The sequence below is a fragment of the Scyliorhinus torazame genome, chromosome 1, assembly GCF_047496885.1.
Source record: "Scyliorhinus torazame isolate Kashiwa2021f chromosome 1, sScyTor2.1, whole genome shotgun sequence".
NCBI lineage: Eukaryota > Metazoa > Chordata > Chondrichthyes > Carcharhiniformes > Scyliorhinidae > Scyliorhinus > Scyliorhinus torazame.
Genome location: NC_092707.1, coordinates 245,430,204 through 245,442,536, shown reverse-complemented (window position 1 = coordinate 245,442,536; position 12,333 = coordinate 245,430,204). Strand labels below are relative to the sequence as shown.

General features: G+C 43.9%; 1 protein-coding gene across 8 annotated transcripts in view; it reads left to right on the top strand.

The window, feature by feature from the left end:
* The window catches only part of LOC140420140 (mitogen-activated protein kinase kinase kinase kinase 3-like), a 438,778-nt gene that overhangs the window by 424,604 nt on the left and 1,841 nt on the right, over positions 1-12,333 (top strand). For 6 of the 8 annotated variants that reach the window (XM_072504215.1, XM_072504206.1, XM_072504185.1 and 3 more), the window contains 6 exons: positions 411-582; positions 1,579-1,596; positions 1,966-2,034; positions 8,950-9,042; positions 11,327-11,397; positions 11,860-11,915. In XM_072504215.1, the coding sequence (XP_072360316.1) occupies positions 411-582; positions 1,579-1,596; positions 1,966-2,034; positions 8,950-9,042; positions 11,327-11,397; positions 11,860-11,915 (479 nt within the window). The remainder of the gene's footprint in view (positions 1-410; positions 583-1,578; positions 1,597-1,965; positions 2,035-8,949; positions 9,043-11,326; positions 11,398-11,859; positions 11,916-12,333) is intronic. The other 2 variants (XM_072504190.1, XM_072504171.1) reach the window with 1 other exon arrangement.

The following is a 12,333-nucleotide window of genomic DNA, read 5'->3' as shown; positions in this document are numbered from 1 at the left end:
GAAGAATCGTTGAGGAGTCTAGTAGCTGTGGGGGAAAAGCTGTTCCTGGATGAGGATAAGTAGTCTTCCTCATCTGTAATTAGTTTGTAAGCAGAAGTTGAGGATAGGAGGACTTTTTTCTCCTCTCTCCATAATCTCATTTTATGCTTGGCTTGGTTTGACTTTCCTGCCTTTATATTACAAATTCACTATATTTGCCAGAGATATATATCTTGCAAAATTATTTAATCTGACCTACTTTGTTTAGTTAATTGAGTATGAATTAGAACATTATATATAAATTGGTTATTAATGCTCAAAAATTAGAAATGCATTGTATTATATATTTGTTAATATATTTGGCACACCCAGGGATTCATCCCAGATGTACGGTGTGAAATAAAGCCTTTGAATTTTGTTTTTTGCCCCAGCATGTTGACTTTCCTCTGCCAAATCCATTGAAAGTTTTTGAATTGCTAGTGGTTCCAGAACAAGAATACCCACTGTTATGTGTTGCTGTCAGTAAAGGAACAGAACTTAATCAAGTAGTACGATTTGAAACCGTCAATCCAAATTCTACTTCATGCTGGTTCACTGAAACAGGTATGTCAGTTCTCATTTGTAGATAATTCCAAATGATTTTTATTTACTCTTTTTTTTAAATTGGAAATATACCATATAATTTTCCATGACACATTTTATACTATATATAAAGAGTTTAAGATTGCCAACCAAAGGCTAGATCAATACTGAAGATGAGAAGGATTTGAGTGGGATTTGCTCAAGAGTCCTTATTACAGAGCAACATTAGAACAGTCGAGATTACACCATTGTTCTTGGTATGGGGTACACCTAGCCTGTTTTTCGGGGGGGGGGGGGTAGAAGAGAGAGAAAGAGGGGTTAGCAACATGTAGATTAGGGTAAAATCTCTCTTGCATTTTTGTTTGTTTGCATTATTTTGCCTATTTTTTAGTTATGTGTTTCCTTGGTTTTCCAGCACAACCTATGTAGCCTTTTTAGCTGAGTAAAAGTAACCAAGTCTTCTCATACAAAAACATTAATGCAGTACAGAAAAACTGAAAGAGATTGGATTTTAACAAGGCAGCTTCTTTCTGTACAGTCATGTTGCATATCTACATAGATCATTAACCAATACTAGCCCTACATTTCTAATTTCAGAGAAAGGACAGTAATATCAAAATAACGTCATTTAGTTTAAAAATTTGCTGTTGGCTTCTTTGCTGGGTTCTGTGGATATATGGACTGGATTGGTGCACAAGTTTGTTGTTATTACCCCTTTTTGTAATAATGCTATGAAAAGACAATATACTACGTGTGGGTGCTATGGTTATGAGCATTTGACTGAGCGTTAGCCAGGTGCTGTAAAATGGAATTTCTTAAGAGGTTAACATTTTTTGAAGAGAGAAATTTATTTTGCAAAATTACCCAATAACTTCCTGTGTAAAAGAGGAATGAGTCAGGCATTCAGCTCTTGCTACACATCATTTGTGAAAAGAAAGTGAGCGATGGCTTAATTATGTCATTTGTGGGGTTAGATAAATATTCTGCAACTTTGCCTTATTTCTTGTCTTCCTCCAGATCATTTGAGAGGTAAATGTGAGTATTTACTGAAGCCTGTTTAAAAAGTTTGAAATTCAAAGCCTAAAGTTTTATTTGTGCAGCCTGTCTTACTTCACAACATTTAGTTTGGCATTTAGAAAAATAATATATCAACTCGAACACAAACAATTATGAGGAAACAAACATTTTGAGATGATTGCCTAACTTGTCAGAATAGAGCAGCTTTTAATCACCACTGCGCACTCATGGGGGAAATAGCAATTTAAAGGTTACAAACTCGCAGCAAAGCCTGAGTAATTCCCTCTAGTTCACAGACTCTGGACTATTTCACAGGGAAAATGACTGTTTAAAAGAAAACTGTAAATATGCTGAGGATGAGTAAAACTGTGTTATCACTTGTTACAGATGTGCCACAGGCAAATGTCATCCATGTCACCCAGCTAGAGAGAGATACAATAATCGTCTGCATGGATCGTAAGTTTCCAAAACAAAATCACTACTTTTTTTTCCAAAAATGGCTACTTGTCTTTTGAACAAGTACCATATTGAAAAATAAATGCTGTAACTGGCTTTTTATTACATGTAGATATTTCTGAACAACTTTGAGTTCTTTAAGTGAGCTAGCACAGGTACAAAGGGTAGAATAGTCGCCTTCTGTTCAGTATGATTCCATGAGTTCTGTGATCAATTTATAAGAAACAACTGGCCCCATTACCAGCATCAGTTAAACAGTTAAATGTCTACTTTACCTAATAGTATGCTTTCAAACCAACCTCAAAAGAATCTAGACCAATTTTTCAGTGTTTTGCCAGCTATGTTCTAAGCCGTTGTGTTTAGTTTTTAATACCCCTTCTAAGCAAGATTAATAATTTAGTGCCAATCTGTTCTGAATTACAGTCAATATTGTGCTACTGATCTAAGACAGTGATTTGAGACTCCCCATGTTGGTACCATCAGGGGTACTTGCCCTTAGCAGGGAAATTTTAATTCCTTTAATCTGAGTTAGATTCAAACCGAGGTCTCAGAGGTGATGGAGCAGTGCTCAAATCTGCTCTCCAACCTAACATCCTGTTTTGCATTTTTGCGCACTAGATGCTACATATATTAATACACTGGGCCCCGTTATTTGAAGACAAAGATGTATACACATTACATCTGTTTCAGCAAAGCAAAATAGTGACAGACATTCGCTGGTTCCTCAGGGTAATGTCTTGACCAATTGGAGTCCAGGTGCCTGATTTAAGTTTCAAACAATGCTTGGCAGTCACTTGTCAGTCACCATCAACTGGTGCATTCTCCATGGCAATGGCTCAAGCAATCAAAACGCTTTTTATACGGTATACATTTGTTGATTTCTTTTGCATTGCATTCTTACGAATGTCCTGATGAGTGCAAGATGAGGGGCAGCACGGTGGCGCAGTGGTTAGCATTACTGCCTCACAGCGCCGAGGTCCCAGGTTCGATCCCGGTTTTGGGTCACTGTCTGTGTGGAGTTTGCACATTCTCTCCGTGATTGCGTGGGTTTTGCCCCCACAACCCAAAGATGTGCAGGGTAGGTGGATTGGCCACATTAAATTGCCCCTTAATTTGAATAAATAATAATTGGGTACTCTAAAAATTTTTTTTAAATGAGAGCAAGATGAAAAACTTCAACAAAAATGCCTCTCCCCAGCAACACAAACATTTACCATTTATATTAATCATTGTATTGATATGAACCCTTTGATAACGTTTATTGGAAGGACTCAAAAATCTTATTTGTTCAAGCTATAATCTACTGAAAAAGCTTTGTTCGTGTAGTCTCAGGATGCCGCTAACTGTTGACAAAGAAAATTAATCAAGCTTTCCCCATAACTTCTGATAGTATATATTATGATTGCTAGATTTCCAGGGTTAGACATATAATTTGGCCCCACTACGCATTAAATAGGTGACTCAATGATTTTAAAAAAATGTTAACAATGTTTTTAAGGTATTTGAAAATTTTTATAAAAATAACATGAACAATGACATCAACATGGTATAATAAACATTTCCCCTCCCCATCCCAATCGTCACACACCCCAACCATAAAACAATAATCCGCCCTCTGCGCCCCCACCCCCTTGGAATACTGCATCTGCTGACCGTTTAATTTGCCCCGAGAAAGTCGACAAACGGCTGCCACCTCCGGGTGAACCCGACCATTGACCCTCTGAAGGCGAACTTTATCTTCTCGAGACTGAGAAACCCAGCCATGTCACTATCCCAGGTCTCTACACTCGGGCGCTTCGAGTCCCTCCACATTAATAAGATCCGTCTCCGGGCTACCAGGGAGGCAAAGGCCAGAACGTCAGCCTCTTTCGCCCCTGAACTCCCGGCTCTTCCGACACTCCAAAGATTGCTACCTCCAGACTCGGCACCACCCGTGTTTTTAGCACCATGGACATTGCCTTCGTAAAACCCTGCCAAAACCCTCTAAGCTTCGGGCATGCCCAAAACATTTAAAAAAAATATATATATTTATTAAAGTTATTTAACAAAACAATTTTTTCCCCTTACAAACAATAACCCCCCGCGTAACAAAATAACACAAAGTCGCCCTGAGCAAAACATACATGGTAAGATGATATATTTACATAGCTTTATACACTGGCTCTCGCCCATTCGTGCCAGTTTCTCCCACCCTCCATGTTATCCCCCGCTCATCCGTCCCCTCAAGCAATCTCTCGTTCTCCCCCCCCCCCCCCGAGGGTTGCTGCTGCTGCTGACCGACCTTCATCTAACGCTCCGCGAGGTAGTCTAGGAACAGTTGCCACCGCCTGTAGAACCCCTGCGCAGACCCCCTTAAGGCAAACTTAATCCTCTCTAACTTTATGAACCCAGCCATGTCGTTTGTCCAGGCCTCCACGCTAGGGGGCTTCGCCTCCTTCCACATTAGCAAGATCCTTCGCCGGGCTACCAGGGACGCAAAGGCCAGAATGCCGGCTTCTTTCGCCTCCTGCACTCCCGGCTCATCGACTACTCCAAATATTGCTAGCCGCCAGCTGGCTTGACCCGGACTTTTACCACCTGAGATATTGCTCCCGCCACTCCTCTCCAGAACCCCTCCAGTGCCGGGCATGACCAAAACATATGGACATGGTTCGCCGGGCTCTCTGAACATCTTCCGCATCTGTCCTCTACCCCAAAGAACCTACTCAACCTCGCCCCTGTCAGGTGCGCTCTGTGAACCACCTTAAATTGTACCAGGCTGAGCCTGGCACACGAGGAGGAGGAATTAACCCTACCCAGGGCGTCAGCCCACAAACCTTCCTCGATCTCCTCCCCCAGCTCCTCCTCCCATTTACCCTTCAACTCTTCTGCTAGCGCTTCCCCCTCTACTTTCATCTCTTGGTGTATTGCCGAAACCTTGCCCTCCCTGACCCATACACACGAGATCACCCTGTCTTGAATTTCCTGTGTCTGGAGCAGCGGGAATTCCCTGACCTGTCGCCTCACAAAAGCCCTCACCTGCATATATCTGAATGCCTTTCCCGGGGGTAGCTCAAATTTCTCCTCCAGGGCCCCTAGGCTCGCAAATGTCCCGTCGATGAACAGGTCCCCCATTCTTCTAATCCCCGCCCAGTGCCAGCCCTGGAACCCCCCCGTCCATCTTCCCCGGGACAAACCGGTGGCTACCCCTGATCGGGGACCACACCGAGGCTCCCACTGCACCCCTATGCCGTCTCCACTGGCCCCAGATCCTTAACGTTGCCGCCACCACCGGGCTCGTGGTGTACTTTGATGGTGAGAGCGGCAGCGGTGCCGTCACCAGCGCCCCCAAGCTCGTTCCTTTGCAGGACGCCATCTCCATCCTCTTCCATGCCGCCCCCTCTCCCTCCATTGCCCACTTACAGATCATCGCCACGTTTGCTGCCCAGTAGTACCTCCCTAGGTTTGGCAGCGCCAGCCCTCCTCGGTCCCTACTGCGTTCCAGGAACCCTCTCCTTACCCCCGGGATTTTGTTCGCCCACACAAACCCCATAATACTCCTACCTACTCTCTTGAAAAAGCCCTTGGTGATCACGTGTGGAAGCACTGGAACACAAACAAAAACCTCGGAAGGACCACCATTTTTACCTACTGCACTCTACCCGCCAACGAGAGCGGCAACATGTCCCATCTTTTGAAGTCCACCTCCATTTGGTCCACCGACCTCGTCAGATTCAATTTGTGTAGGGCCCCCCAGCTCCTGGCTATCTGGATCCCTAGATACCGAAAACTCCCCTCCGCCCTCCTCAGCAGTAGGTTCCCTATCCCTCTTTCTTGGTCCCCTGCCTGTAGTACAAAAAGCTCGCTCTTCCCTACATTGAGCTTATAGCCCGAGAACTCCCCAAACTCCCTCAAAGTCTGCATGACCTCCACCATCCCCTCCATTGGGTCCGCCACGTACAGCAGCAGGTCATCCGCGTATAGCGACACCCGATGCTCTTTTCCCCCGTGGACCACCCCCCTCCATTTATTAGACTCCCTCAGTGATATGGCCAAGGGTTCAATCGCCAATGCAAACAACAGGGGGGGACAGGGGGCACCCCTGCCTCGTTCCTCGGTGCAGCCGAAAGTACTCCGACCTCCGCCGGTTTGTCACCGCACTTGCCACCGGGGCGCTGTAAAGGAGCTTAACCCAGCTAATAAACCCTCCCCTGAACCCAAACCTACGCAACATCTCCCAGAGGTACTTCAACTCTACTCGGTCAAAGGCCTTTTCCGCGTCCATGGCTGCCACTATCTCCGCCTCTCCCTCCTCCGATGGCATCATTATCACGTTTAAGAGCCGCCGCACATTCGTATTTAATTGCCTGCCCTTTACAAATCCCGTCTGGTCCTCATGTATCACCCCTGGGACACAGTCCTCAATCCTCGTGGCCAGCACTTTTGCCAATAGCTTAGCGTCCACATTAAGGAGCGAAATCGGCCTGTACGATCCACATTTCAGTGGGTCCTTGTCTCGCTTCAGAATCAAGGAAATTGTCGCCTCCGACATTGTCGGGGGCAGGGTCCCCTCCTCTCTTGCCTCGTTAAAGGTCCTCACTAGTAGCGAGGCCAACAGGTCCGCATACTTTCTATAGAACTCCACCGGGAACCCGTCTGGCCCCGGGGCCTTCCCCGCCAGCATGCTCCCCAAACCCTTACTCAGCTCCTCCAACCCGATTGGTGCCCCCAAACCAGCCACCTCTTGCTCCTCCACCCTCGGGAACCGCAGTTGGTCCAGGAATCTTCTCATCCCCTCTTCCCCCCCTGGGGGCTGGGATCTGTACAGCTCTTCATAGAAGGCCTTGAATACCTTGTTTATTTCCATTGCACTCTGGGCCATGGCTCCCCCACCATCTTTGACTCCCCCTATTTCCCTCGCTGCCGCCCTCTTATGGAGCTGGTGTGCCAGCATCCGACTGGCCTTTTCCCCGTACTCGTAGGTCGCCCCCTGCGCCTTCCTCCACTGTGCCTCCGCCTTCCCCGTGGTCAACAGGTCAAACTCGGTCTGGAGCCGTCGCCTTTCCCCAAGTAATCTTTCCTCCGGGGCCTCTGCGTATCTCCTGTCCACTCGCAAAATCTCCCCCACTAACCTCTCCCTTTCCATGCCCTCTGTCTTCTCCCTATGAGCCCTCATGGAAATGAGCTCTCCCCTGATCACCGCCTTCAACGCCTCCCATGCCACCCCCACTCGCACCTCCCCGTTGTCGTTGGCCTCCAGGTACCTTTCAATACACCCCCTTACCTTCCCACACACCACCTCATCTGCCAGCAGTCCCACATCCAACCGCCACAGCGGGCGTTGGTCCCTCTCCTCTCCCAGCCCCACTTCCACCCAGTGCAGGGCATGGTCCGAAACGGTTATGGCCGAATACTCCGTCCCCTCCACCCTCGGGATGAGCGCCCTGCCCAGCACAAAGAAGTCTATCCGGGAGTATGCCTTGTGCACGTGGGAGAAGAAAGAAAATTCCCTGGCCTGCGGTCTTGCAAACCTCCATGGGTCCACTCCCCCCACCTGGTCCATAAACCCCCTGAGCACCCTGGCCGCCGCCGGCCTCTTTCCCGTCCTTGATCTGGAGCGGTCTAGTGCTGGATCCAGCACTGTATTAAAGTCCCATCCCATTATCAGTCCTCCTACCTCCAGGTCCGGGATGCGCCCCAATATGCGCTTCATGAATCCAGCATCATTCCAGTTCGGGGCGTATACATTTACCAACACCACCCACGTCCCTTGCAACCTACCACTCACCATCGCGTATCTCCCTCCATTGTCCGCTACGATAGTCTTGGCCTCAAATGACACATGATTTCCCACCAGAATTGCCACCCCTCTATTTTTCGCGTCCAGTCCCCCGTATCATTTGTTTCCAGGTCGCTCTGGATGGACTTGTTAACCCACCCACAGATCGCTTCGCCCGCTAGCAACCCCACATCCAGTCTCCACAGCGGGCGTTGCCCTCTCTCCAAACTAACCCGTAGATCCACCCAATGCGGGGCATGATCCGACACTGCAAACTCCTTCGCCCTTGGCCGTGCAAACCTCCATGGGTCTACTCCCCCCATCTGTTCCATAAACCCCTTCAATTCCTTTTCCGCAGCCGGCCTCCTCCCTGTCCTGGATTTTGACCGGTCCAATTCCAGATCAATGACTGTGTTAAAGTCTTCTCCCATGATCAGGTTATGTGACTCTAAGTCTGGGAACTTACCTAAAACCTGCCTCATAAATTCCACATCATCCCAATTCGGAGCATATATGTTCACGAGTACCACCCGCACCCCCTCTCAATGATAAATTTCAACCTAAACTCTTTTTAAATATACTAAACAGATTCAGCTAGTGTTCACTGCAGGCCAAATCATTTAAAAGTGGTTAGAAAATTTAGAATGCCAATTTAGCTCCTTTTTAGTTGAATCTCAGGTTTCAAAAGGTACAATAAAATGTAGCAAGGATCAAGCAAGTCATATTTTAAGATTGGTTTTGCTCAGTTGGTTTACCTGGAATGCATTTTCAACAGATGGGCATCTTGTTATGGCTTATTCCAAGGTACCGTATTGGAGTATATTTTTACCAATACACTTAGTTTTAGTGAGACATAGATATAAAGCAGGTTGCTATTTTTATACATTTGCGTGTTGAATTCTACTAGTCAAGTTAAATGTATAACACTGTACTTGGAAAGGGTGCATGTAGATTTTAAATAAGAAGTCAACTAATTTAGTAAGTGATGTGCCTATTTCAGTAAATGGGTCCTTCATTAGTTAATTAACAAGAATATAAATTTGTTCTCAATAATTAGAATACTTCCAAGGGACTGTTTTGATACTGTCTTTGGAAATGTACCAAAACTGGTTCAATTCAATTACTTATTTGTTTCACTCTGTACTTTAACATTCCAGGATGTTTAAAGATTGTAAATCTCCGAGGTAGATTGAAATCAAGCAGAAAGCTGTCGTCAGAACTAACGTTCACTTTTCAAATTGAGTCAATAGGTAAGGGTTTCTCTTTAATCTTAAGGATATGTTGCACTGAAACAGGGTGCTACTCAAAGTGGGAATTACTCATGATTTGTAAATATTGAAATTGTATCGCTACTTATACTGCATTGTCCAACCAACAAGTTTGTTGGCTTGAGTCTATTTTTGCCAAAATACATCGCTAAGTTATTAATTCAGTTCAACAAATTTTTAACATGAGTCTTAATTTTTATAATCGTTATCAGTGTCACAAGTATGCTTACAACACTTCAAGGAAGTTACTGTGAAAATCCCATAGTCGCCACTCTTCGGCGCTTTTTCGTGTACATTGAGGGAGAATTCAGAATGTCCAATTCATAAGAACATAAGAACTAAGAACAGGAGTAGGCCACCTGGCCCCTCGAGCCTGCTCCGCCATTTAATGAGATCATGGCTGATCTTTGTGGACTCGGCTCCACTCTCCGGCCCGTACACCATATCCCCGAATCCCTTTATTTTTTAGAAAGGCATCTATCTTTTTCTTAAAAATGTTTAAAGAAGGAGCCTCAACTGCTTCACTGGGCAAGGAATTCCAGAGATTCACAACCCTTTAGGTGAAGAAGTTCCTCCTACACTCCGTCCTAAATCTACCTCCCCTTATTTTGAGGCTATGCCCCCTAGTTCTGCTTTCCCCGACCAGTGGAAACAACCTGCCCGCATCTACCCTATCTATTCCCTTCATAATTTTATATGTCTCAATAAGATCCCCCCGCATCCTTCTAAACTCCAATGAGTACAGTCCCAGTCTACTCAACCTCTCGTCATAATCTAATCCCCTCAACTCTGGGATCAACCTAGTGAATCTCCTCTGCACTCCCTCCAGTGCCAATATGTCCTTTCTCAGGTAAGGAGACCAAAACTGAACACAATACTCCAGATGTGGCCTCACCAACACCCTATACAATTGCAGCATAACCTCACTAGTCTTGAACTTGAATTCACCTAACAAGCACGTCTTTCAGGACTTGTGGGAGGAAACCGGAGCACCCGGAGGAAACCCACGCAGACACGGGGAGACCGTGCAGACAGTGACCCAAGCCAGTACTCGAACTATGAATGTTAAACAGGTTACATAAAATCCAGTTTTCATTTCCAGCATAAATACACTCCTAAAATTCAGACTTGGTGCAAACACTGCCTATTTCTCTGTTCCACCTGTATCTACTGAAATCATACAGATCAGGTCTATATGCAACAGTTCAGTCAGTTGTCACTGGTGTCTTAACTCACCACCCATTACTCCTGTACTCACTGACCTACATCAGTTCCAGGTTAAGCAACAGCTTGATTTTAAACTTTTTAAACTTCTTATCTTTGCTTTCAATTCTCTTCATGGCATTACCCTTCTCTATATCTGTAATCCCCTCCAACTCCCTCTGAGATGTCACTGCTTTTCTGATTCTGATGTCTTGATATTAATTATTCCCTGATAATCATTCTGCTTTTGGCCGCATCTTCAGTTGCCTCGGTCGTAAGCTCTTGGATACCCTCCCTATATCTCACCACTGTATTTATGTATGTCCTATTTTTTTTTCATGTATGGAATGATCTGTCTGGACTGTACGCAGAACAATACTTTTCACTGCACCTCGATACACGTGAAAAACCAATCCAATCCAACTTCACTTTCCTCCTTTAAAATATTGCTTGAAACCTCTGACCAAACTTTTATTCATCTCAATTAATATTATTTTGTGTGGCTTGGATTTTTGTTTTGTGTGAAGCACCTTGGTATGTTTTATTACTGCAAAGGTATTGTATAAATATTCGTTGTTATTATGTAGTGTGGACACAGGTTCTGTATACTTTTTGCAATTTGCCCAATTCTATGTGTAAAATATGAGAGAAGCAGAAGTAATTATCCACCTTTAAACACTAACTTTCTGATATGCTGGCAATTGACAGGGTCCCAGTACTTCGCAGGAGAGTTATAATTGGCAAACTGGCTGTTGAAAACCAACAAATTTAGATTGGCATACACTAAAGGGCACAATGCAACATTGAGAACATTTGTTATGGTATTCTAAAAAAACTGATCAGCTCTTCTGCATGTCATGCCTCTCATATTGTCAGTTTCTTCATCATGTTTTTAAAATGCAGTTCTGCTTAGGTCACATTAATGCTAGTCAGTATTTCAAATATCAAAGTATAACTTTTTATTTGTTGAAACCTAATATTGGCATTTTCGGTTTGACCTATTTAACAACAGTTCTTGCCAGTTGAAGCACTAGCCAATAATATATATTTCCCCGTTTGTTAGTTTGTTTACAGGATAGTGTTCTTGCTTTCTGGAAACATGGGATGCAGGGAAGAAGTTTTAAGTCAAATGAGGTAAATGGAACAAATATTTTCATCTGTAACTTGTATTGTAACAAACCTTTTGAATGAAAATAATTTGACATCACAGATTTACTATAAATAGTGTTCAGTTAACATTTAATTTTATATAGCCAGGGATTTCTCAGTGAGCACTGTTTACTAATTGGATATTTTAACTTCCATGTAAATATTTACCATAAACAATATGACAGTAAATTAAAATAATTTGTGCTCACTTTCATATTGGTCATCTCACATTGGGTTGTTTTACAGCAAAAAACATCTTTCATCTGTATTTGATTCATTCTCAGAACAAAACTTGATTTTCTACTTACAGTAATGGAGAAGAAGCAGATGCTTGTTAATTTTTGATACTAAGCTATCAAATTTACTCCAACTAACGCAGTTCAGGAATGAATCTGTTAATATGTTAGAAATGTAATTCTGTTAATCCTGAAAACTACTTTTTTCTAGATTACACAAGAAATATGTGATAATTCAAGAATCTTCAAACTTTTAGGCTCTGACAGGTTAGTAGAATGCAGACGTGTGATGCTGCAAAAGAAAATAATTTTACTCATTCTGTATTTCAAAGTAGTTTAGATGTAGACCACATGTGAACCTATCTCTATTTGCTTGTAACAGTTCAGTTAGACTGTATAATTCTGATGATGATCCAGTTTCCCAGGATTGTTTTTCCATCTTCCTGCACTATAGGACTTGTTGGTATGGCTGCATAGGCGCAGTAGACCCATAAGTTATTTATGTATAAACCTAAGAAAGTCATGGCTGGATCAACCCAAAAGGCAGCAGAGACATTTTCTACAAGGGGTTGCTGATTAGCAAATTGTAAGAATCATGTATTTTTGCCCCCTTTTCTTGGAGATGCGGAGACCAGTTGCCATAATGTCACTGCTGCCCTATTTGAGATATGTAAGCTAAGCACAA